The sequence below is a fragment of the Drosophila willistoni genome (assembly GCF_018902025.1).
Source record: "Drosophila willistoni isolate 14030-0811.24 chromosome 2L unlocalized genomic scaffold, UCI_dwil_1.1 Seg168, whole genome shotgun sequence".
NCBI lineage: Eukaryota > Metazoa > Arthropoda > Insecta > Diptera > Drosophilidae > Drosophila > Drosophila willistoni.
The window spans coordinates 1,631,634-1,655,963 of record NW_025814047.1 but is presented as its reverse complement, the minus strand read 5'-3'; the positions used below and the strand labels follow the sequence as shown (position 1 = coordinate 1,655,963).

General features: G+C 34.0%; 1 protein-coding gene across 1 annotated transcript; it reads left to right on the top strand.

Moving 5' to 3' along the window:
- The first annotated feature begins 1,821 nt into the window (after positions 1-1,821).
- On the top strand, positions 1,822-14,191 carry LOC6643398 (tubulin beta-3 chain). The gene is made up of 4 exons (XM_002066109.4): positions 1,822-2,079; positions 12,173-12,281; positions 12,352-12,596; positions 12,655-14,191. Exons 1-4 carry the CDS (start codon positions 2,023-2,025, stop codon positions 13,606-13,608), a joined length of 1,365 nt encoding a protein of 454 aa, XP_002066145.1. The 5' UTR covers positions 1,822-2,022; the 3' UTR covers positions 13,609-14,191.
- The last annotated feature ends 10,139 nt before the right edge of the window (positions 14,192-24,330 follow it).

Here is a 24,330-nt window from a genome sequence, read left to right as displayed (position 1 = left end):
TTCATGAGTTTAAAAATTAAAGAAAAACAAGTATATACAATGTTTTTTTATACACAAAATATGTTCAATTTGAAATAAGAAATAAATCATAAGTCAAAAAAATTAATCATATTAGTTGCTCAAAATGAAAAACTTAAAAATTTATAGGATTCATCTTATTATCAACCTTATTAGGTTTAAGACATATCACCTAAAATCTTTGTAATACAATTTTTTGGTTACCTTGAAAGTCAAATTAAAACATTTCGATTTTGTTTCAGTCAAATGGTTAATATTCTGGAATATATCATTTTTATGGACAAATCGCGGGATGTCGTATCCTTCCAGTTTATCCACTCTCAAACATGTTGTTAGCATTTGAGTACATATATCTATATGTATTAATTATGAATCAGCTAAGTTTTAACTTAACTTGGAGAAATAATTTTAATAACAAAATTTAAAGCCACAAAAGCGTTAGACTTGAAGATTTAAGGGGTAATTTATGCTTCAAACTGTATTTCTACATTGAAATTAAATTCATAAATTATAGTTACGCTAAAAACAAAAAGATTTTTCTTTCTAAGAAATTTTCGAGATATTAGAAATGTGAATTAAACATTTTTTTTAAAGGATTATAGCTCTAAATTAATTAATAATTGATAATAGTTAATAATTAGAATGTATTATGTTATGTTAGTCTGTAATCTATAATTTCGAGCATCAAAATGTCTTAACTCTTTAAATCTCATCTAGTTTACCCATTTTGTATCTAATTTAAAAACATAAAATATCTCATTCGACAGGTTAATCATAGATAGTTTTGATACCTGATGAGTTAACAATAAAATAAGCATCAACAACATAAATTAGACATGTTAAAATGGCATCAAAGTTAGAAAATTAATAATATTTATATTTAAAGATCGAAATAAAGTAAAAATGATAATAAAAATTTGTCTATGGACACTTATGTTCACTTCGAGCTCATCAAAATTCAAGGTGGTACTTTAAACTCACCAAAGATAGTGTCTACAAAATACTTTTTTTGAGGATGCCAAAGCTAGGATTAGCATTACTAGAATAAAACTTTTTAATTAATGTGCTATTCAGATCAACTAATTAAATTAGTTGACAACAATAGAAAGCCCCATTAAAGCGACATGAAGCTGTGTTCTGTTATTACATACATTACATATAGATGATTTTTTTTTGAGAGAAGTACTTTAAAAATAATTATAGTAATTGGTAACTACAAATTTTTACTAAATACTTTTACGAAATTGTTCCTACTAATTTTAATTTATATATTTTCTGTTTCAGTCTTTGAAAGTAACTTTTTATCAAAAGGCTTATCGATTTATTTACATCTCTAACATTCTCAAGCGCCCAAAACTAGACTATGAAGAGTAAGCAGGTTTTTGTGTTCCACAGCAATTCTATCCTGGTAAATTAACTTCTTGCATGCAAGGTACAGTATACCCCATAGAGATACCCTGTATAGAGTTTCGGGTATAAATAGCATGCTCGTAATATTTGTTGTTTTGGCTTTTGCCCTGTCGTGTTCGAGTGATTGAAGCTGCCATAATAAACCAAAAAAAAGAAAGCTAAAAAGTTGCAGAACTTTACCGAACAGTCACCCTGTGTGTGTGTGTGTCCATCTTTAGATGGATGAGTATACACACATACAAATGCCTGTATGTGTGATCGTCTCTCTCTCCGTCTCTGGTGGCACTCGCCAGAACCGTCGTCGTCGTCGTCGCCATCGTCGCTGCCGTCGTCGTCAATCGACTGCGCCGGCTTCTCTGCCAGTGGGTCTTCGTGGTGCGCTGTGGCGATCAGTTGAGTTTTGTGCGTTGTGCGGTAAAGTTGCGCGTTCTGCCTTCGACTCTCCCCCTAGTAAAGCAAAGCAAAGCAAAGCAAAGCAAAGAACTCCAGCAGCAACACACACACACGAATCAATCCATCAGATCAGCTCCAGCCCAAAGCTCCTTAATTTTAATTAAATTTCATTTAGAAATAAAAAGAAAACCCTAAATCAAAATGAGGGAAATTGTGCATTTGCAGGCTGGACAATGCGGCAACCAAATTGGCGCTAAGGTGAGTCTCCCTCTCTCTCCCCCTCTCTGTCTATCTTTCTCTCTATATATATTCAAGTAATCTTTTATTTCTCATTCTGCTAATTTATGCACATTGACCGAAAATGTTTTTCAATGAGTTTCCAAAAAGTGAACAATGTCGTCGCCTTTTTCAGCATATTCAGCAATTAAAGCAAAAAGAAAACTAAATAAATTAAATGCAAACTGCATACGAGTAACAAAACAAAAAAAAACAACTCCAAAAATAAAAACAAAAAACTCTTCAAGCCAAGAAATTTATTTGAGTCTTGTCTGGCAGGCACTCAATATGCCCTTTTTGTGGCAAGGAGTGACAACGACAACAACAACAAGAACCAAGTGAAAACGGGTTGGGCCTACACCGAAATGATTCACAGTCCCATTCCAACAAGAGCTCCTCCAGCTCCTCCCTCATCAACTACTACTACTGCCCCTCTCCAGGCACGTCCTCTCCAAGGAGAATTATGGCATTTTGATGTAAGACCAAGAACATAAGTCAAAAATATAAAGAAAGGGGCCGGGGCTGGGGCAGGAGCAGGGCCCAGGGAGGGGAAGTGAAAAGTAAAGAAAAGAAATGTTTTGCTGCCTCTCTTGTTCGTACTTACTTTTTTGCTTTGCCTCTTTCTTGCACTTTGGGGCTTGACCCAAACCAAACGAAGGAAATCTGTTGAAATATCATTGCGGTTGTATCTTTGCGCTTTGTTGAGTGCCTGCAACCGAAATACAACAACAAGAAAAACCTCAAAAAGAAATCACTGGCAATTGCTTCTTCCTTTTCTCTGGAAGCAAGATCAGCAAAGTGTGAAAAAAGAATGAAATGTGTATTTCAAGTTGCTGCAAAACTAATCACAACTTTGACATTTCATTTTAGTTATGCAAGTCTATATAAGTCTTGGCTATAAATTAGTTGAAAGACTAAAACGTTCTTATGGTAAATGGACTTGGGTCTCCTGAGATACTTTCTTAGAACTGAAGTAGCACAAAGACTTTAAAATTACTCATGTTTTTTTTTTGATCCGAAAAATTGTATTTCACTATGGAGTAGGAAGAGCTGATGAGACTTGGAGCTTAAATTAATTAATTTGATTATTTCTGATATAAAATTTTTAGTGATTAATCAGATTATCAAATTTTGGGCAATACGAAAACCATATTCTGAAAAGAAAAGAATGTTTTAGTCAGTCTATATTAAGATTTTGGATTGACTCTTTAAAAAAAAATTGTTTTTCTCTATAAATTGACACAAAACTTGAGCTTAAACTATATTTCAACAATAATTTATGGAAATTAATTAAATGGCTTAGTTGTTTCTTAGACCTGCTTTTGTCTTTGTTAAAATATTCTTTAGATTGAAAAAATTACATTTAATTAGTTTCTTAAAGATTAGTCAATATGGTATTGACGTTATACTTAAATTTCCCATTCAAGATATTTCTCAACTTTTTTTAGGCAAACTTTTATTTACAAACTATTCACAAGAGACAATAAGTAAATTTGATCGTTGACTTACTGGACCTGCAGAAATCAATATTTTTTTTGCCCACAATCTTTACTTCACTTATGAATTCACTTTAATTTTAAATAAAGAAACTTTAAATGAAACTCCAATTGGAGCTCTTAAAAAAACTTTCAGAACCCAATTTGAAACATTTTTTTTAATCTTTCATTATAATTCAAGAAATTTCAAATTAAACTCGAATTGAAGTTCTTAAAAATGTCTCTACACCTTAAAACAGATTCAACTTGGTAATTTAAAAAAATTTGTACAATTATTTCCTATAGTTAATAGATATTGGCTGGTGGATTACAAAAATTTTAACAATAGTTAAGCAAGATTAGAAGATTGATTTCTTAAAGCCACAACCAACTCCTAAAACTTATTTACTTTTTTGACGTTTTAAAAACAAATGATAAATCTTGACGATAAAGAAGTCTTAAGATTTCAAGGCCACATAAATTTAAAAAATGTTTGACGAATCTTGGCTTCAAACACAATTCAAACTGAAGCGTTTGATAAATATTAGAGTGAAGACTAGAAATTTCTTAATGTTAGGAATATTTGATATTTCTTCAAGTGTATTTGCTTGGCTTAGCCCAAAAATAAGACTAATTTCTGTTAATTATAAAAATTTGATTAGCTTGATGGGTGAATGTGACCAATTAGTATATAGAATCGATATGCCTCACTGGTACGACTCGATATCGAAAAAGCTGGCGCCAAGTGCAATCTGCTGCCGATTTCCCCTCCCCTGCTCTTTCCTCCCCCTTCGACCACACGCTGCTTTTGACTGGCCACCAAATAAGTCTGCATTTAAGTTTTATTTTTTGTTTTTATTGGCTTTTCTTTTAATTTTTGGCAATACCAGTTTGAGTTTTTTTGTTCCAGTGTGTTTTTTTTTTGTTGTTGTTGTCAGGTCCCCATAGAGCGATCGCATTCTCTCAAAAATCAATGTCAAGCAAATTGAATTCACTTCATTTGCTGTAGGCAATATGTGACACACATTGTAAATGCAGTTAATGCTGATAAAATGGCAAACAAGCTATGATTAAAAATGAAAAAATGAAATTTATAAACAAAGGCAGACGAAAAATAAAAAGTCTATCTAACCCCAAGCGAAAGCTGAGATAAGGGGACTTTGGTTTTAGGTTTTAGTTGTGATTTTTTTTTTCTTCTTTTTGTGTATTTTGTCATGAGTCAATTCTCTGTGAGAGGCAAGAGGAAAGGCACAGAGAGTCAATTTAAAGTAAACTTTTCTTCTTGTTTTTTTGTTTGTTGTATTTCTCGGAATTGGGCAATAAGTAATGCTTTTATGAAGTAGTTTTGCTTATAAATGAATGAGATACTTACATACAGACAGAACATATATAAAGACGTACATGTGTGTGTGTGTGTGTGTGTGTGTTTACCCACAGCATACGATGAGAAGTTTCGGCTTTGGTAATTTGAGCAAAAAAACTGTAATGTGAAACCTCGCAAAGCAGAGCAAAGAAACGAAACCAAACGAAAAAAAAAAAACAGAAAAGAATTATAATAATAAAGAAATGCAAACAGCTGAGTGGACATTTTAGAAAAAAATGTGACAAAAACTAAGGCTACCTATTTAATATTGGGGTAAGCTAATGGGCCAAAACCGCACAAGTGCCCACAGACAGGAACACAGGAAGAAGGAAATGAGTCATCTACCACAGTGTCCAGTTACAGGACAAGTGGCACAGTGGCAAGTGTTCACCCTCATCAACGAATTTTGCATTTCCGCTGACGATAAATGCATTTTAAGTATATATATATATATAGAATCATTCGGCCGATAGCCTCAAGTCATTAAACTCTGCGCTGTCTTCTCTTTTTCGCTTTCTTTTGAGATTTATTATCGCCGACTTTTTGACACCAACATTGCCGGCCCTCTCCCCTCGACCAGCCCCTTTTTCTTTCGACTGATAGCAGGCGGGCCTAGGCCTTTTGCTACTCTTCAATTAAGAAATTTTCCTTTGCCTTTTGATGCCAAATGTTTCATATCATGTGAAAATATTTCATTTATTTTTGCGCTTGCCTCTTGTTGTTGATGCCGGAAAATGCGATCTTTTGCTGTTGCAGAGTTTGCAGAGTTTTTCTTTTTCATTCGCCTCTTCCAAAAAGTTCATGCTCGAGTGATTTTGTTCAAGAGGCAACTGCAACAGTTGCATTCTACAAGACATGCAACACTTAATGAGGGCGTCTCAATTGCCAGTCGCCGCGGCCAGATGATCGCATGCATTAGGGTGTCTCAAAACAAGGAGGCTTAGTGGGCCCAAAGGGGAGGGGAGGCGTGGCAGTAGCTGTTGCCAGGCAGGAAAAACAAAGAGGAGAGACAGAAAGCTTTAAAATTAATTACAAAAAAGTTTATAGAGAATGGTCTGCAATGGAAAATGAGACAAACAAAATTGTTGTAGAACAGATGTTGACTGGAAAATGGAGTAATTAGAGAAAAGCAATACGAAAATTCGTTTGAAAAATTGCATAAACACACGTTACCTGAACGAACTCTTTTGATACCAACTAAATAGTTTGAAATTATACTATATAAATGGAATAACTGTATTGCTTTCATCTGGAAAACCCATAACCAATGGCACTTCTCACAACAAAGTTTCAAACAAGTCGTATGATTATTTTCTAGTTTATTTGTTCAACAATTTTAATCATTTTCAAATGCTCTATTAGTCACAATTAGTTTACTTTAGTAATCTTATTAAAGTTGCTTTGCTGAGTCTAATCGAAAGGAATGCCTTAAAGGGCTTTCGTAAATAACAAAAATTCATATTAATAAAATGTGTTGAAAAAGAAATGACAATTTTTGAATATGCGCTTTGTTATGAATAATTTTTGTAATTTAGTGTTTGCCTCGAATACTTGAAGAAACATTTCAAAATTTTGCAAAAACGAAATCAAAAATGAAGACTTAACTTTATCTTCCATCAGTCAAGACTGTCAAAATGGAAGTCTGTGAAAGCTTGAAAAACTCCTTTGGAATTATTTTTGCGATAGGGTCATTGAAGAATTTGAGGAATAATATAAAAACAAAATCCATGGTGGATTAATAACAAGTCAAACATCAGGAAAGTCTCTCGATTTAATAAATATATTTTAAATATATTCAACAGAATTATATTTTGTATTTTATATGGGCAACAAGTCTTGAAAGTAACATTTGTGCATATTCAATGTAAGAAAAAACTTTGAATATATTTAAAGTAATTAAATTAATGTTTTGAATGTATAATAAATGTCTCTGATTTCTAAATTTGTCTTAGAAAGATTTTAACCAATTCAGAATATTTTGTTAATTCGAAAGTCAATAATTATAAAAATTAAATTAAATTGTAAAACTCATTGAGAAATCATTTCACTTTTTATTAAAGTTAATTTTTCTATTAAATATATTTAAAACATTTAGAAAAATTGAAATTTCGAACAAAATTTTATTGCTGTTTGTTATAAATAAATGAAAAATTATAAGAAAATTTAGCTTTTAACTCGAAATTTCAAAGATATTGAGAAGATTATTCATTCAATTTGGGAAAATGAAACTGAGAAAGTTTAGAATTATAAATTAACCCAAAGCTTGAAATTATTTACGACTTATTAATAAAAATATAAGTAAATTTAGGTTGCATTTATTAAAATTTAATAAAACTTCTCTATAGATAAAATACTATGAAAATATTCATAGAATTAACTTTACAATCTACAACATATTCTTTAATTTATTTAAAAACATATTTCTGAGTCATGCTGAAATTAATTTATGAAATATTTGAAACACTTTTCAAAGAATTTCGATAAAAATTGTCGAAACTGATTTTCCAATGAATCATCTTTCTAATTTCCCATTAAGTCATCTGTGGAAAATAGATCATGTATCACATTTAATACTTCCCAACACTTTGTCCGTGCCTCTTGCCAATGGAAAACTGTTCGATACAGTTCTGTAAATGTGTTGCGATCATGAGTCAGCTGAAATGCAATTTACTGTCGAATTATTTTTCGGTTAACGTTCAGATCGTGCAACTGATTGATCTCTAATTACAATCTAACAGTATATTCTGTGAGAAGCATTTTCTTTTCAAATTTTTTGTGGCAGGAACGAATTTTCACAGCTGGACTTTATTATTATTAATTCTTTCCCCCTTCAAAAATACCAAAAAAAGGGGCAACTTCCAGGGATCATCAAGAGAAAAACAAAATAAAAAAAAAAACAAAAAATAGTAAAAAGAAAAGTCATAAAGTAGAAAAATCATGGAAAATTAGTTTTTGGATGTAAAAGTAAAGCGATCACTCAAATGACTGCGTGAATGAAAGGCCATCCATGATGAAAGAGATGGAAAACATGAAAAACGACTTTTCACTTCAACAGTTTTGTGTGCTAATTTAGTTTGTTTGTTGTTGTTGTTGTTGCTGCTGTTGTTGTTGTTGTTGTTTATTCGTCCGGCGTTTTATAAACTAAGCTTTATTGTTGTTGTTCATCATAATTGCAGCGACGGCCACACTCCAATTAAATTTGATGATCTTGCGGAGATTGCATTTGCTTCTCTTTTTGTTTTGGATTTCCTATTTTTCCTATTTTTTTTTTTTTATAAAATAAACAAAGAAATGCAGCGCCAGTTGCAGTCCCCCCTTCTTCACTTCACCACACTCTCAGCAGTTCCCCCCGCTGTGTTAAGCGAGCACACGTCAAGTTCAAGTGCCAAAGGGAAACAAGGCAGACAGAAAGAATGCATTGACTAGAATGGAATGGTGAGGGGTGACAAAGGGGGGGAGCTACTCCACTTCAGTTGCTAACATTTTTATTATTTCCTCTCCTCTCTCTCTCTATCACTCTGTCTGTCTTTTTCAGCTTCTTGTGTGTTTGTGTGTGTTTATTTCTAGAATGAAAATTCTTTTAGTTGCCAAGCTGCCAACCATTTAAACGTTGCGCTTCAATGAAAAGTTATCGTCGGCCCCGAAAATAGTTTCTTGGGATATAACCCAAAATGAAGAACATACCCGAAATTACCATATTTGGTTCTTGTTAAACGCAGCAAAACCAATTGCCCAATTGCCAATAACAAACATTTCCGCAATAAATCCAACCCAAAAAAAAACCAACAAACCCCAAGAAGAAAGAAAGTCAATGTTGAATGATATTTTATAGATACTTTTGGGCTGCGTTCCTCCACAAATTCAAAGTGCTTCTAGCAATGGCATTTTGTCTACGATTAAAGATGCTTCTAATGATGTTGTCGACTTGTCTACCAGCTGGCATCTAGGGCGTTAATTTGGTCTTAGCCTCTGCCTTTTGGGTCGTTAACCTGCCACCGCCATCGCCATGTTGCACATGCAGAGACCGAAAGACACAGCAAGAGAGAGAGAAGAGGAGACGAGAAGAGAGGAATATAGAATGATATGCTATATATTCTGGGTATGAGTCAGAGTCGTCCCTCGGGCCTGAGCTATTTTTAACACTTTCGTTTTGCCTAAGGTTGCAGCCAGGCAGCACCCCAGGAGCGTTGCATTCAACAACAAAAAATTGTCCCATACAGTGAAAATATTTGAAATAATTTTCCTTCCATTTCTCATTCGTTCATACGGGACGGACCCCGGACGAGAGGCATCTTTTTAAATTTAGCACTAAATCAGGGCATGTTAAAACTGCCAGCAAACTAAAAACCAAAAAATAAAAAAAAAAGAAAACCCCAAACCAGAACCAGAACCAAAACTGAACTGAACTGAACTGTCGGGTCTAAACTCAACATAAATTGTTCTCTAGCAATGTGTCTCACTTTTGACGGCAACGCCTCTATATGGACACAAAAATTGTGCCTTTTTGTGTAGAAGTTTTGTATCCATATACTATACAGATATATATATGTATATATATATATCTATGATTCTTTTTTATTCCTGCTTTGGTTGGCATAAACTTTATTGCGGCTGCGCCTTGTCGTTGTCACATTGTCAGCCTCCCCTGCCCCCGCCTCACAGCTGGAGAAGACAAAAACAGAATTTTTGAGAATTTAGTTTTTTCTTCTATTTCTTTTTTTTTTAGAGTAATTTGTGTTGTTGTTTTTTTTTTCTGGTGTATTTGTATTTCTTTGGGCGGTTTCTGCGGCTGGCCATATGTCAAACGGGCGGATGGCAACATGAACTCTGACATGGCTGGGTGGATACAATTATTCAATTTGATAAACGACTGCAAGTGATATAGGTACTATATCTGTACATACATATATACTATATATATAGGGGACAAACAAGAGAGACGGTTGATGAATGTGATAGCAAAAATGGGATATACTAAGATAACACTGTGGGTGGAGATAAGGCGATCCATACGAGTTAATGATAACTTGAGAGATTTACTTACTTATAAGTATATAAAGCATCTTTTAATGCGGGTCCACTTGAACTAAATGAAAAGCTAGTTATACAATTGAAATGTTTATCTATACAGTGAAATCTTCCATTATGGTAAACTATTAGTTTCTAATTGAAATGTCAACTGATCTTTCTACATGGGCTGATCAATAAGGGAGAGAGATAGAGATTAAAACATAAGGAAAGGAAGGTCAATCTACTTAGGATGAAAAACTTAAACAATCAGAAAAGTATATCGTCCCTGGATATACTTTGTTTTATTTATTTAGTACCACAGAAAAGGAACGACCGATTCATTAAAGAGCAAAAAATGATCTCTCCATCTCTTCAAATTTATGTTCCAATTTTTTTGGTCTTTTCGGGTTCTTATTTCGCTTTTTATAAGTTTTTAAGGATTGAGATTCTATTTTATTTAAAATCAAATTCGATTCAAAGTATAAATTAAAAATTAAGGTTTCTTAAGTTGATACCGCCTTTTGTAACTTAATATTTAGTTAGTTGGTTTTAGTGTTTATATTTTGAAATAATTTAACTAAAGCTTTTATTTATACTCATATACATACATTAAAAGTTTAAATTGTTTAGAAAAGTTAACGCCAATTTGAACCTTAAGTCAAATTTTTTTAGAATTCTTGTTAATTAGTTCTTCGATTAATGTCTAAATCGTACATCTTAGCAAACTTCATTTGGTTTTTTATTACAGATGATTCTAGAGATGATTTTAGAGACATAGTTTTCTTACTTCTTTTAAAAAGGTTGTTTAGAAATAAAAAATGGAATTTTTACATATAAATAATTTTGAACTTCTCTTTATATTTACCTTAATATGAGTAAAAATCTTTAAAATAATAAATTTCTAGAGTTTTATCATGGAAATATTTTCAAAAATCATATTTTTAAAAAGGTTTCAAGGATTTCTAGATGTGACCTCTTAATTTAGTACATATACAATTCAGATGTTTGTTACACAGAGAAAGGGCACCTTCAAAGTGCCAAAATCTATATATATTCTTGATCAGCATAAGAAACGGAGTAGATATAGCAGTGTCTGTGTGATCATTTGCAACTTTACGATCTTAATTAAAAAGCTTTTGAATTGAAACTTGGTATTTTATTATTGTGTTGCCTAATTGACAATAAGGTTGACAATTCGTCTGAGCTGTCATAGAAGCCATTCATATCAAAAAGAAGTATAAAATATAGAAATTAAATTAAATTAAATTTAAATAGGCTTATTTTAGTGAGAAATTTATTTTATAAAATTAAAAAAAAGTTTAAAGTTTTAGCCGCATTTGATGGGTTGTCTCAGGCTTGAGGTCTTGGCTTTAATAAAAATCAAATGAAGGTTTTATTTTTTTTTTTTTGATTCAGAAATAAGTATTTCGGCCACACATCGGCGTTCATTTTCAAAATGATACAACATTACTAAACAATTAGTTAAACACTCTAAAGAATATTATATTTATATACTATATTGGAGTTGTGTATCTAATAGTTTGGTCGTATGTTTGGTGACATTCAGAGAATGAATAATTTGCAGTTTGGTAAACCTTTCTTATAACCTTAAACGAATTTGGTCCTAAACGAAAGCTAACCTATTTTAATTTTACATCAAATGTTTTGCTAGGTTTCATTGGTCTAGTAATCATTATCTTTTGTAACAAATAAATTGATCCCTTCTATATGCGAGCAACAATGCAATCAAATAAATAACTTAAATTTTCTCTATTAAATGAAATTATTCTTCAGGAATATTGAAAAATATGCACTCATTTTCCAATTTACAGAAACTTACCCACAAGTTTTTTTGGAATAGGATATTGAGAGGCAACCAATTTAACATGAAACAGGTTAATAAATTCTCTCGGAATCAAAAAGAACGCCGATTTCAGTTTCGATTTCCATAAATTCTATTAAATTCGATTCCTGATACCAAATCGAATTGACATTAAAGCTGTAGAATTTTCATTGGAAAATTGTGATTTGCGTCGGTTTAAGAATCGAATGAAATCAAATAGGTTGCCAGGGGAAATCTACTTTGCTATCAAAAACTATCTGCTTATACCTGAACATCTTAGTCTTAGTTTTAGTCTCTTTAGTTTATATTTCCTGTTGATATTTTAGTTCTTTTCTTAGGTCTGAACTTTCTGTTATTAACTGATTTTCTCCTTTTCAATTTCAGTTCTGGGAAATCATATCGGAGGAGCATGGCATTGACAGCAATGGCATCTATGTGGGTGACAGTGATCTGCAGTTGGAGCGTGTCAGTGTCTACTATAATGAGGCATCAGGTAAGGACAACCATTCGAAAAATTGATCCATCTGCAGTTGACTAACGAATGTTGTCTGAATTTTTTGCAGCTGTGACGCGGTCTTCGGGTGGCAAATATGTGCCACGTGCCATTCTGTTGGATTTGGAACCAGGAACTATGGAATCGGTGCGATCGGGACCCTATGGCCAACTCTTCCGGCCGGATAACTTTGTCTTTGGTCAATCCGGTGCCGGCAACAATTGGGCCAAGGGTCATTACACGGAGGGAGCTGAGCTGGTCGATAATGTCTTGGATGTGGTGCGCAAGGAATGCGAAAACTGTGACTGCCTGCAGGTGAGTTAATCTCGGAGAGACAATTGTCAATGTGTGTTTGAAAATAATCTCCTTGAAGGGCTTCCAATTGACGCACTCACTGGGCGGAGGCACTGGCTCCGGCATGGGCACTTTGCTCATTTCCAAGATACGTGAAGAGTATCCTGATCGCATAATGAACACCTATTCGGTGGTGCCATCGCCGAAAGTGTCAGACACGGTGGTCGAGCCATATAACGCCACCCTCTCGATCCATCAGCTGGTGGAGAATACAGACGAGACCTACTGCATTGACAATGAGGCTTTGTACGACATCTGTTTCCGCACCCTGAAGGTGTCGAATCCCAGCTATGGGGATCTGAATCATCTCGTGTCGCTTACCATGTCCGGTGTGACCACCTGCCTGCGTTTCCCCGGCCAGCTGAATGCCGATCTTCGCAAGCTGGCCGTCAACATGGTACCATTCCCGCGTCTGCATTTCTTTATGCCTGGCTTTGCTCCGCTCACTTCGCGTGGATCGCAGCAGTATCGTGCCTTAACCGTTCCCGAGCTGACCCAACAGATGTTCGATGCCAAGAACATGATGGCCGCCTGCGATCCACGTCACGGTCGCTATCTGACAGTGGCCGCTGTATTCCGTGGCCGCATGTCCATGAAGGAGGTGGACGAGCAAATGCTGGCCGTGCAGAATAAGAACAGTTCGTACTTTGTCGAATGGATACCCAACAATGTGAAGACAGCTGTGTGCGATATCCCACCCAAGGGCCTGAAAATGTCATCGACCTTCATTGGCAACACCACAGCCATTCAGGAGCTGTTCAAACGCATTTCAGAGCAGTTCTCGGCCATGTTCCGTCGCAAGGCTTTCTTGCATTGGTATACCGGCGAGGGCATGGATGAAATGGAATTCACCGAAGCCGAAAGCAATATGAACGATTTGGTATCCGAGTATCAGCAGTATCAGGAGGCCACTGCCGATGATGAATTCGATCAGGAGATTAACCAGGAGGAGGTTGAGGGCGATTGTATTTAATGGTGTGGCCAGAGGAATGAGGTGCGTGCGTGAGGGGGAGCGTTTGTTTTTGCGCCGCATGCGACAGCAGCTGTCGACCAAGCATTGCAGCATACTTTAGCTCCCACACATAGACACCCACACAAACAGACACACCACTACTACTCACACTCAGTCACACCCACACACACTCACACACACACACACACACACACAAACACACACAGGAAACGTCAAGCGTAGTTAGAACATCAAAAGGAAATGTTCCAAAGCTTTCCTCACGCCCCCCTTTCAAAGTTCACCTTTTCATCATTTCCTTCCCTCTTTATGTCTCGTCCATCATCTGGCAATTCTCTCATCTATCCTGCTTTGACCCCCCCTCTACGCTACACTTAATACTATTACACGGAGGCACGTCTATCGCATTTCTCGCAGCCATTTTTCTCCTCTTTCTCTCTCTCTATATATCTCTCTTTCTGTTTACCCTTTGCCAACCATTTTCAACTTTCACTAATTTAAGATCAATCATTTTAATAATTTCTCTAAAAATCATAATTTTTATATAATTATTTATCAATAAAAAAAAACAGAAAAACGTCAAAAACAAAATGCTTAACCAGAATTGCACTCAAGACTGACCACAGTTTGAACTCAGCATTAGATACACATACAATATATATGGCAATATCATACGAGCTCATCCAAAGATACATATTTTCTATATACAAACATATATACAAACTATATAATCAACAGGAAAACATTTAACTGACATCTCATGAAGCGATTTCGATGGTATTCACCTAAAGGTTAGGATAAACGCCGATGCGATCATAATTATTATTATTATTATTACTATTATTTTGTATTAATGTGCAAAGATGCAACAAGAAACAAAACAAAACAAAAAAAAAACACAATTCTTCTAGTTTTAAAGGAAAACCAACAACAAAACTGCAATTAAATTTGTAACCAAAACATAATTAACTAATTAATAATAATAATAATAATGGGAACTACTTTTTTCGAAAAATAAAATGCAATTTGTTTACAATTATTTAAAAAAAAGAAAATCTATTATATCATTTTTGATTTGGAGGTTTGCATTATAATTTGAAGATGGGAAAACTGGAAATTGGAAAACTCTCGAATACAACATCAAGTGACCACATTTTGACCACTAAAATTAATTAATATACTTACTAATTATATTTAAAATCAGTCTAAATTTATCTAGTTACTACTTACCCGAAAATTTTTGCAAGTATTTCTAATAAACAATATTTTAGATGCAAAAGACTTCAATAATTCCTTAAAATTAAAAAAACCACAAACCACAAACGGTCGCTTTGAATAATATTAACTTATTTTTATTTGGAAACCTGACATAATGGACAAAAACCGAGTACAGGTGTATCTGGATTGATGGCTTAGTGGATAGACGTCATGTTTATCATATAATGAGACTTTCATCAAAGGATTTAATTAATTTAATTTAATTTTTTTGGCAGCAATTTCGAAGTAACTTTTTTATTTTCTGTGCTAGTCATCCAAGCTGCTGCCTTTTTAACAGTTTTAGAATCGATTAGTTTGTGGGTCACTTTCTGTGATTATTTGTTAACACATATGTACTTTAGTAATATTAATTTCTTAATAAAGAAAAAGCCTTTTTTCTTCTATTGACTTTTTGGCTATATGTTATAGTAGTGTTGTCGGGCGAATTGGCAAACTGGATCTCAATTAGGTAATAAAACGCTTAAATTCCAAGTTTGATTTAAGCAGCTTTTTAATTAAAGGAGTGAACAAGCGGACTCAGCTTCTCATGCGGATCAGGAAATTTTGTGCGGCTTATACGTTCAGACGTATAAAAAGAGGAATTGTTAACAAACATTTTGAGCGGGACATTAGCAAAATTTATGGTGTTGTTCATAGAGACACTGGTATGACAAATTTTGAATTCTGTGGCAAGATTTAAGTGTATAGGTGATTTTAAAATATCTTGCTTGCTTCTTCAATAATTTCGATTTGGGTGAAAACGCAAATTTTCGCTTTGGACGGTTGGCAAAACAATTTAATCGGCCTTTTTTTGATGGCCTTAACATTACAAATTAAAGTCTATATATTTTAACTAATGATACCAGAAAGTGCGCGTAAAATTGTCCATATTATAAAATGCAAATGAAATAAATTTAAAAAAATGTTCGACTTAACATTTCCGCATTTCACTTAACATTTGTTTAACATTTCAGTTTAGCAAAGTTTTCAACCTATTTCTGCTTAACAGCGCTTTTACTCCAAATGAGCAAGAGAGAACTCAAAGTTCAGTTTGGCGCGATATTTGAATTTAGACCGTTATAAGGCCACACAAAATTTTAGAAAGCTTTGCATAGAAATTCCTAGTTTATGTATAAAGTAGAATTAGGCAGAATTGTGGCAAGATTTTTTATTCGTAATCTATCCTCATTAGACAATCAGCATATATTTTGAAGGTTATATGTATCTGTATCTGAATCAAATGGACACTTAAAAAGAGTTTAACAATAAGAGATGTAAAACTCAAGGATTGCAACAGTATACGACAATCGGTGGCTGCTCTTTAACATATTTTTGAGAATTTTTTAAAACTAAACTAAACTAAACTATTTTAAGCTCATTTTCAAAAACATTGGTTTTGTGTGCGACATTGACAGAGTCCAATTAGAGATTAGTGAAATTAAATGTTAACCAATACTCCCGGTTGTTTACTTACCATGTTCAAAAGTTTTTAAAATTAATATATCCTCTTTGGCAAGGGCATCTATAATCGCTAAAACCCACGAAACTAGATTGATGTAAAGCTTTTAATAAAACAAATAAAAGAATTCCTTAAAGACTTTATTCAACAATAGGAAAATCCTTGCATAAAGGTTGTATTAACTACAGTCAAAAATGTGCATGGCATATGTGAGAAGACAGCATCATCGGTCATATGAGGTATACCTACATATATATATATATATTTCTGATTGTATGCTTGGAGGTAATTTGTTAGAAAAGACTCCTTTGATTGTATATACAAACAAGTGAAATCAGACCATTAATTATAAATATATTAAGAAAAATCAATTAAATATTTTCAAAAAATTGAAACTTTTAGAATCTGTGCTAAATTTTACCTCACTTTCGAAGATGATATCTCATTTAAAAGCTTTTAAATTAGAAGCTAAGTTGGATATTTAAACATTTATTAATTTGATGATATTATAATAAATACAAATGTACAACATACTTTTTTTGGATGCCGGGAACTTTTGGAACCCTCGTATCCAAAAGAAATGTTCTTCTCTTTTTTATATGCCTTATATCTTTAGCATTTTAGCACCCTTCGATAATTCGCTTGAAGTTCTAATACAGTGAATCGAGGGTTTGTTTTGGTTCTTAGTTTTTCTTTGACTCATTTAATCCCATAATAAAAATTCATATGTAAATATTTATATCAGTTAATTCGCTAAATCATTATTTGTGTACACTTTAGGTCTCAGGCTTGGTTTTTGGGGGTTTAAGACTGCGTCCATGGGCTAAGATTGGGCTAATGTTTGGGGCATCAACTCGATCTGTTTAAGTGCCCAACATTTGGCACTCATAACCACGTTCATAATCTCACGTATCTTTTGTATTTGACTGTTTTCCTTCTCTCTCTCTCTCTGCTTTTCGGTATAATTTTTGTTGATGTTGTTGTTGCTGTTGTTATATGTGTTTGGCCTTTGTCTTAAACTAAATACATTTGACATTTTCATCAAGTTTAACTGCATGTAAGCGCTCTCTTTTCATGATTTTTAATGTGTTGACTGCCGGTGCCTGTTTACCTTCTGCTACCGAATTTTTCACTGAAACTTCTAATAAAATCAATGTTTAAAGTAAATTAGGACAACGACTACCGAAATACCTATGTAAGTTAAAAATGAATTCTAAATTAATATGACGCCCCATAAAATAGGACGTCCATTTATATGTCTACAAAAGCTTCTACATTCATCTTTTTCGCTTTGACAATATTAAAATGTTTATCAACTGTTGCTCTCAACTGATGTCCTACTCAAAAAAACTTTAAAAATGATCCAATCCAAACTAAATTTAATATAATATATACAAAGCCTTGCGGCTTTAAGGGTCTAACAATAAGATAAGTTTGCATTGATCCAGACAGAAAGTCAGCTAGATAATCCGACTGATATGGCTATATGAACTCGTTAATGTTTTTATACATATAGTTTGTATACTTTAAAGTGTATACTTCTCTTTGTGGTACACTTTTAATCCAAATTATTATACTCTATTTTAAAAGGGTTTAAAAAGGGTATAAAAAGGCTACTAAAGAGACAGAGATGTCAATTTCTTTTGATGATTAAAAATAGATTCACAAAAACTCCAATAAAGTTTGTGAAAATATAATAAACAAATTCCGATTATTATGATTCCATCAAAATTACATTTCAGTTCTCATTTTTCCCATAAAAGAGTCCCGATTGCCCCCTCCCTGCCAAAAGAACATTTTTGGAACCCACAAACATATCTACCGCCGATCTTACAGTCGTATAAACCTTAACATTAACTAAACTCTCATATGCTGCAAATTCTAAAGAATTAAAAGCAATTAAAAGAACTTTAACCGAGTCTCGTGACACAAAGAAATCCCAAAACAAACAATAACAAAGTCGGCTAAGAACCTATGAAAATGGCTAAGAAGAGGAAACATAAGGCAAGTAGAATGAAAACCAGTTTTCCGCATAGAAAGAGCCGGCCGGCATTCTCTCAGTTTTGTGTGTGTGTGACGTTTCTTTTGACGAGGTCGTCGCAAGGCACTCGGAGAACTTACGTTCTTTCGAGCGACAACCGGTTAAAGTGCGTTTAACCGTTATGTCACTGGACAATTAAACGAAACCATTATTTTCCACAGGGATCACGAGGCTAAAGGTTAACTAAAACGGAAGTTCTGTCACAAAAAAGAGCTGAGAACAAATTTTAAGGGAAATGTTTAGCAGTAATTTTACACTTTTTTTGACTCTGTCATCTACAAAAGCCAGTCCAACCAGGCACCAGAGATGCAAGTAAAACGTAAAAAAAGAAAAAAAAACAAAATGAAAAAAAAAAGAAAAACATAAACCGAAGCCAGTGATTGACCTACTTTTTTAAGACATCGTCGTTGTCGTCGTCGTCGACGACGTTTGATGGCGACGGCAGCAGCAACCTACGGGCCGCAACGACCAACGGAGGCTCCGCTGAGAGACTCCAATTCCAAACGTCTTGTCGTACCTGCTGCTGCTGCCACCGATCCTCAACATTTGACTGGGAGACTAAGCTGGGAAGTGCAATAAACTCGCCGGCAAAAACAAAAATCGATGAAAAACAAAATCTTGTTTTTTGCTGCAACTCGCCGATTCTTCAGAAAGAAAACGAAACTTGCTCCAAGTGAGGTAGGTGAGAAGATGCAGAAGACGGGTGGCGGCTAGAGCACATGCAAACCAGCAACACGTCAATGCACTCTGATCGTTGCTTATACGACTTGTTGTCGTAGTAGCCGCCGCAACGCCTCGACTAGTTTAGATTGGACTTAGACAAGAAAACTCTGCTGACTAGACTTGATCTACGCTCAGTCATTTCGGTTGATTTTTTTCATAAATTTGCTGTTGTTGCTTGTACAGAGCTTTGTGGTTTTTCCAAAAGAAAAAAAAAAAAAACATGGCTTAGAGAACAATAACTAGACAAATTGCAGCTAGGAAAAGCCATAGTTAGAGGCCCACACACACGCTTCACTTGGTCATTGATGCGACCGCATGACAAACCAAACTTGTACCTCATTTTTGTTTTTGTTTTGTTTTTGTTTTTTTGGATTTTCAAGTGGAAGTTGAGGACGTTCACTTGCGGCGTTGCCAAGTTTCTTACCAAAAACTAACAAAACCCAAAAAAAAAAAAAAAAAAACACATACATAATGCTAGAGACCAAGAGCACCCAACAAGTGCTTCATAAAGTGCAGCGGAAGTGCTTCAAGCCAAGTGTGTCTCGTTGTCTCTCCCCTCTTGGGTTGGGCTTGACTTAAGGCCGCGGCGTTGCCGAATTTCTCCAACAAGTAATGATCTTAACGCTCTCGCACTGTCGCAAATAAATGATATACGACCATTTTAATGCCCAAATTATAGTATGGAACTTGGTAATTTTTTGTCATTACTGCAAATTTTATTTCTATTTGGAAAAGAAGCTTTTTATTATACTTCAGGCTTCAAAAGAAATAGTATTAGTAATTGGAACTAAAGTGCCAACGTGTAGTTAATAGAACCTAGTCTTTAAATTAGTCAAACTTTCTTATAGTGAACTGAAATAAAATTCTCGGCATAATGAATTCAATTTAAGGATTTTTTTAGTCTACTTTGATCTTCCTACATATAATAATTTTCCACATAGAAAATATTGTTTTAGTAAAAGTTTTCACCCTAATAAATGGTTTTCTATCTTCATTTAAAATATCTAAAAAAAAGATGTTAAAGTGAACCACAGAAATTAATAATCGAAAAGGAAATAAATTGTCGAAATTCATTTCTGGTCCTGTGCGACTAATCTAAGAAAAGGTAACAAATCCACAAATAACAAATCATTGTTTAATTTGTATACCCTTGCAAAAAGGGTATATTAATTTAGGTCAGAAGTGTACAACGCATAGAAGGAAGCATATCCGACCATATAAAGTATATATTCTTGATCAGCACCACGAGACCAGTTCAAATATGTCCGTCCGTCCGTCTGTCCCTCCGTCTGGATCAGAGCAAACTCTTCCTAGACCGTAAGAGCTACAGAGCTGAAATTTTGCATGTACAAACGAACAGTGACTTTTCTCAATAACTTCGTTATTTCCTGCATGGTATAAAAATTATTATTGATGAATTGCTTTCGAAAGTCGTGTGTGTCATTTCTGAAATGCCCATATACATATATATATAAATGAGAGAGAAGAAAGAATTGTTTTAATATTTTCGTACACAACCTTATCGTTTTGGTCAATGTCAAAATGAAAACACATAATTGAATTGAAATAGATTTTGCACTAAGAAAAATATAAATTCTTATCACGACAAACGACAAGACAATCCGAAAAATATATAATTCAATGAATACTTCAAAATTAAATCATTGCTCTCAAAGACATTATCTCAGTCGCAAGTGTTAAGTAAATTAAAAATTAACAAATCCCAATTTGTATATATTCTGGATTACTTTCCAAAATGAGAAGGAAAAGTGTCCTCCCACTTGTTGGCCTCTTCCTTGTTCTTGGTTTCCAGCATGTAATCTCTGAATCTCTTCTCCTAATGGATGATCACAGGGTGAGTGGACAAGTGAATAGCTCAAAGTGAAGTTCAATCTAATTGATAAATCTGTTTACATAGGAGTGTGCATTCTCCAGTGACGAGGAAGATTTGTGTGCCTCATATTGTCATAGGTCTATGAAACTCGGTCTAGCTTACATTATTGAGCTGAAGGAAAAAATAAAAACACTCGAGGAGAATCATTCAGAGAGTGAAATTAGTCAGCTGAACAAAGCAGTTGAGAATTTGCAGAGTAAAATTGATCAACAGAATATACAAATAGCTAATATTAACGATTTTATCACAAACTCAGTTAACAGGCAGAAAAAGGTGGAAGAGAAAGCCAAATCTCAAACTGAGATAGACAATTTGAAGAGAATAGTAGAACAATTGAAAGAGAATTTCGAAAATGTTCAACGTCAAGCAGCAAAAGATAAGGAAGAAAGCTTAGCTGAACAAAAAAATAAAAATAGAGAAATAGAGAATCTAAAAGAGAAACTAGCTACCCAAAAGTCAGAATTAGACAAAGCAATTAAAGACCTCGAGTCGAAAAACAAGGAATATGAAGAATATCAGATTAAGGAAAAGAGTTCCAACAACAAAATTGGAGAATTATATTCTAAAATTTCATCCTTACAGAAAAAGTTAGAAGAATCTGAAAATCAGTTAACTGATTCGAATCATTTAGTTGAAAAACATTCCCTACAACTAAACCAAACCAAGGAATATTTAATCGAGTGTCGAAAGAGAATACCAACTGCTTGCAAAGGCATCTCTTCGGGAATTCATGAAGTTGAAATTCCCCGGATTGTTCCGACTTCTGTTCTCTGCGAGGGAGATTTAGAAGGTGGTGGGTGGATAGTTATTCATAAACGATTTGATGGCAGCGTAGACTTTAATAGAACTTGGTCTGAGTATCGTAATGGGTTCGGAAATAAGAAGGGAGAATTTTTTATTGGTCTGGAGAATTTGCATCGCATCACTCATTCCCAAACCTACGAACTTTATGTGCAATTGGGATTTCACAATGGAAATTTCAAATTTGCTAGGTATGATAATTTTAGAATTGGCAACGAAACTACGAAATATAAGTTGGAGTCATTGGGAAAGTTTAAAGGAACAGTTAGTAATGATATGACGTACAATTTAAATCAAGCATTTTCCAGTTATGATCAAGATAATGATCAATGGACTGGTAATTGTGCTTATTTGTATGAAGCCTGGTGGCATAATAATTGTGGCTGGGTGTAAGTAACTTATTTAATTATACAAGAATGAACAATTGTCAAATATTTTGTTTATCTTATTTAGCACCCTCAACGGAAAATATTTCAATAGAGAAGTCGACGACTGTTCAAGTATGAGCTGGTGGTGTATTTCTCTCAAATCTGTCCAGATGCTTATCCGGCCTAATTAAAGTTGGACTTCACCTCAAAATTAACAAAAACCTGGCAAAACTATCCAATCAAAAAAAAACTTATATTTCAGCAACAAAACATATAATTTTCATACATAACTTATGGACGAACCCAATCTTGAGTGGACAATTTCCCTTTTCTGTTTTATCCCTTTGTTAGATGACATTCGCTGTCTTTCTAAAAGAATGTTTACTGTAGTTCAAATGCAAGCATAGTCTTACTGTCTTATAATGAAATATAAGTAAAAAAAATATCAATCAAAACAAAATTGCGATATCTTTTTCTTATCTGGATAATATAAAATGCGTTTTATTCAATTTCTCTTACAGTATACAAATATGTCCTAACCAAGGGAGTGAACCAGAGAATCTGACTTACGATTATTCGATCATGCTGAAGTTTATACAAACTTTATACAAACTACAAACAGGGTATACACCCTTTCACGTTCTTATATTCTGTGATCCCTTGGCAAATAGGGAAAACTTGGTTTGTCTTGGTGTGTCTGCCCATCTGTTAGTCCGTCTGGATCAACATGCAAACTCTATATCCCGTTAAAGGTATAGAGCTGAAATTACAATTTTAAAATTTACTCCATTCTTTTCTGCTTCTGAGTCTTACCAGACGGCAACAAGCATGAACTGAGTATCGCAATGGGTTCGGGAATATTCTTAATTCCAAAACCTATGAACTTTACTTGCAATTGGGAAATCACAGGGGAACTGTCTGATCTGCTAGTTAATTTAGAATTGGCGACGAAACTACGAAATATAAGTTGGAGTCGTTGAGAGAATTTAGAGTAACAGTTGAGGATGCTATGAATTAAATTAAATATTTAAATGGATCATTTTCCACTCTGGATCAAAATAATGATCAAAGTGAAGATGGTAGATAATTCAAAATTTCAATTCAAATAACATAAATCTATCTAAATGATAGATGGAATAAATAAATAAATTAATAGAAAGAAGAGTTTAAATACCCTTGCAGTCCTTGCCAATTATATTTTTACATGCCCGAAATTCTTTTTCTGTAACTCAATTCATCAATATGTAAAATGCTTTACCTACTTTTCCTATATAACTATATGATATAGTGGTCAGATTTGAGCGAATTTTATACATGATCTCACGCATGTAATAAAAAACCCATAAAATTCATCTCGATAGTTTTAGTTGGCTGAGTAAAGCGGATACGCACCGACGGACATTGCTATATCGACTCAACTTCTTATGCTGATCAAGAATATATATATACTTTATGCGGTCAGAAACGTCTCCATCTGTGCCTTACAAACATCTGATGAATTTAATAATACACTCAGCAAGGGTATAAAAAGATAAGATAGATAGGAGGACCAAAATCCAACAATGTTTTTTATACCCTTGCAAAAGTTGATATTCATTTTGAACGAAGCATCTCCGACGATTTAAAGTATTTATATTTTTGAGTTCAAATAGCCATGTCCGTCTAAGCGTCCGTCCGTCTGGATTAACGCAAACTCCTCCATGTAGACTTGTTTATCTCCCATACAAACGACAAATTTAACATTGGTGAGTTTATTACATCTAAAAACGACTGTGCCAATTTTGATCAAGATCGGGTGACTATATCATATGGCTCCCATATAAACAATCGGTGGAAAACAGTGACTTTGATTAATAACTTTGTTACAACGTCGTTATGCTAAGATTGTAGGCCAAACATAAGCGCAAACGTAAGCCTTGATATATAAAACGTTTTTCCATTTTGATGGCTAAAGGCATGGAAAGAGTTTTTAAAAAAGTTGCAAGGGTATACAAACTTTGACGCGGTCGAAGTTAGCCCCCGCCTCTGGTTTAATTTGTTTTATAATTTTTCTAGAGATACTTGTGTTAAAGGTTGAAAAAAAATATACGAATATTAATGTGATCCACTGTATTACGAATGTAATAGAATCATCTCATATATTAATGTTAACATATCGATATTTCTATATAAAAATATATTA